Here is a 2,301-nt window from a genome sequence, read left to right on the forward strand (position 1 = left end):
CTCATGTTTTCTCTGTCCTCTAATCTTTCTGAAGTAACACTCTGCAGACTTGTAAAAAACTGAGAAAAATATTGCAACTCATGTCACATGCCTCCGATAGGCTAGGATGATCAACAGAGATGCTGGTTCACTTCACAATGTACACTGCAAAAATTCACTTATTAAACAGTTTTCAGTAAGGATTACTGATATAAAAAAGGCTAGGAAAAGAAAATTAGAACTACCGTTAAAAGAAAAAGGAAACTACAAATTATAGCGTTCTGGATAAAATCTAGATATAGTTGCAATTCCAAAACACAAACCTCAAGTTCCTCTTTCCAAGAAAATGTAACTGATCTTTTTTCCAGCAAAGGTTTTGGAAGACGGTAATGAAACCAATCGCTAGCAGTTTTACAAACACTTTGGTATACTGTTGTGGCAAACTCCATTTCTGAAACCTGTCATATGAAAAGGAAAATATAATATGTTGAAAGAAAGAACAGCGTATTTCCTGAATGAGCATAAGTAAAATTTTAAGAGAGGAAAATCCACTCAGAGGCAGTTACCCATCTCTAGTAATAATAACAACACCAAACAACATTTGTATGTCTCAGGTCCTTGGGAAGGACTCAATGGGTACCTAAAAGGCCAAATCCAGTCTAAACATCTGGCTGACTAAGAGATGAAACTTAATAATAAAAGTAGATTTAATACTTTAGTCCTCGACCTACGACTGTAATGGAGACTGCCCATGATGTTCATAGAATGAGTCACTCGTGTGGTTGACCTGATTTTTACAACCTTTGTTGTAGTGATTGGTAAGCAAACATCAAACTCAATAAGCGACTGCTTCAGTCATTAAGTGAACACCACAGTCACTGAGCAAACCAATTGTTCACTGTGGGCCGGTTTTGCTGAAAGTAAGTGCCTGTTTTCAGCAAAACGTCATAAGCTGTAATCACGTGACCATGGGATGCTGCAAACAGCCATAGGTCAAGGATTACCTTTATAGACACCCATTCATGTCAACTCTGGGTGACTTACAAAATATAATACTAAATTTAAACAGTTAAAAACATAAAATAAAACAAGTCAGCTCAGGCTAAAAACAATCTTTAAAATGCAGCACAAGGCACCACCCAACACATTAACACCAAGCCTAGGATCAAAGCTAGATTTTAAGGGCCTTTTAACATTTCAGGAGAAAGGGGTTCCTCCATCCCTGGTGGGAATGCTGTTCCAGAGAAGAGGTGCACAACAGAGAAGCTTCCTAGGTCCCCTATGATTTAGCTTGCCAATAGTACTCTCTACTTACTTTGTTTATTTCGGCTATAATCCTGAAATGTTTGGGAGGGTATCTCAGGTGCCACAGAATGATCCATTCTGCAGCTTACTTAGTTCTGTGAAATTTGATCACAGAAGGGACAACGCATAATTCAAACCTTCCTTGGAAGGTCCTTGGTATCCCTACGGCTATATGTTATCTTTTGAACATCAAAGCAGGGAATAACATGGTGAGATTCAGTAAGCCTCTAATCTGTGCCAAATCTATGCCAGGTTTGATAATGGTCTAACTGCTGCCATCACATGTGAATCTCAAGCCAAATTATTTTATGAACTTTAAAATACTTTAGGTAGTTCAGAAACTGAACTAAAAATTTTTGTTGCTAAATGAGACAGTTGTTAAGTGAATTTTGCCCCATTTTATGACCTTTCTTGCCACAGTTGTTAAGTGAATCACTGCAGTTGTTAATGTAATAACACGGTTAAGGGAATCTGGGTTTCTCCATTGACTTTGCTTTTCTGAAGGTCACAAAAGGTGATCACATGATCCCCAGGACACTGCAGCCGTCATAAATATGTGTCAGTTGCCAAGCGTCTGTATTTTAATCATGTGACCATGGAAATGCTTATAAGTGTGAAAATTGATCATAAGTCACTGTAACTTTGAGCGATCACTAAGCAAACTGTTGTAAGTCGAAGACTACCCATACTTTTATCTGCCTGAAGTATTCCAAAACAGTGATGTTTTCATATAACTACTTCACCAAAGCTGTTTGTCCTAATGAATTCCCCCCCCCCAAGTCTGAAATGTTATAGGGTCTCCTGCTTGAGTGGGCTTGGGACTAGAAGACCTCCAAGATCCCTTCCAACTCTGTTATTCTGTTCCTCTAGTCAGTGAGCCTTTTCCCCACTCATCTTAATGAACTACCAAAGGGCAAGAGAGAGAAGCTTACCTCTGAGGGTTCGAGTGCAAGAACTGTTGAAACAATCTCAACTGCTGTAGCTAATAACTTGTAATGTGGTATTGCTGGAACCTGA

At 38.8% G+C, this 2,301-nt stretch overlaps 1 protein-coding gene across 1 annotated transcript in view; it reads right to left on the reverse strand.

Moving 5' to 3' along the window:
* The window catches only part of LOC107298962 (E3 ubiquitin-protein ligase RNF213), a gene marked incomplete at both ends in the record, with an annotated part of 38,977 nt that extends 38,540 nt beyond the window's left edge, over window positions 1-437 (reverse strand). The window contains one exon of the mRNA XM_015828320.1: window positions 303-437. Within this exon, the coding sequence (XP_015683806.1) occupies window positions 303-437 (135 nt within the window). The remainder of the gene's footprint in view (window positions 1-302) is intronic.
* Window positions 438-2,301: the final 1,864 nt, after the last annotated feature.

This window comes from Protobothrops mucrosquamatus, unplaced genomic scaffold, assembly GCF_001527695.2.
Source record: "Protobothrops mucrosquamatus isolate PMUCROS unplaced genomic scaffold, P.Mucros_1.0 scaffold4396, whole genome shotgun sequence".
NCBI lineage: Eukaryota > Metazoa > Chordata > Lepidosauria > Squamata > Viperidae > Protobothrops > Protobothrops mucrosquamatus.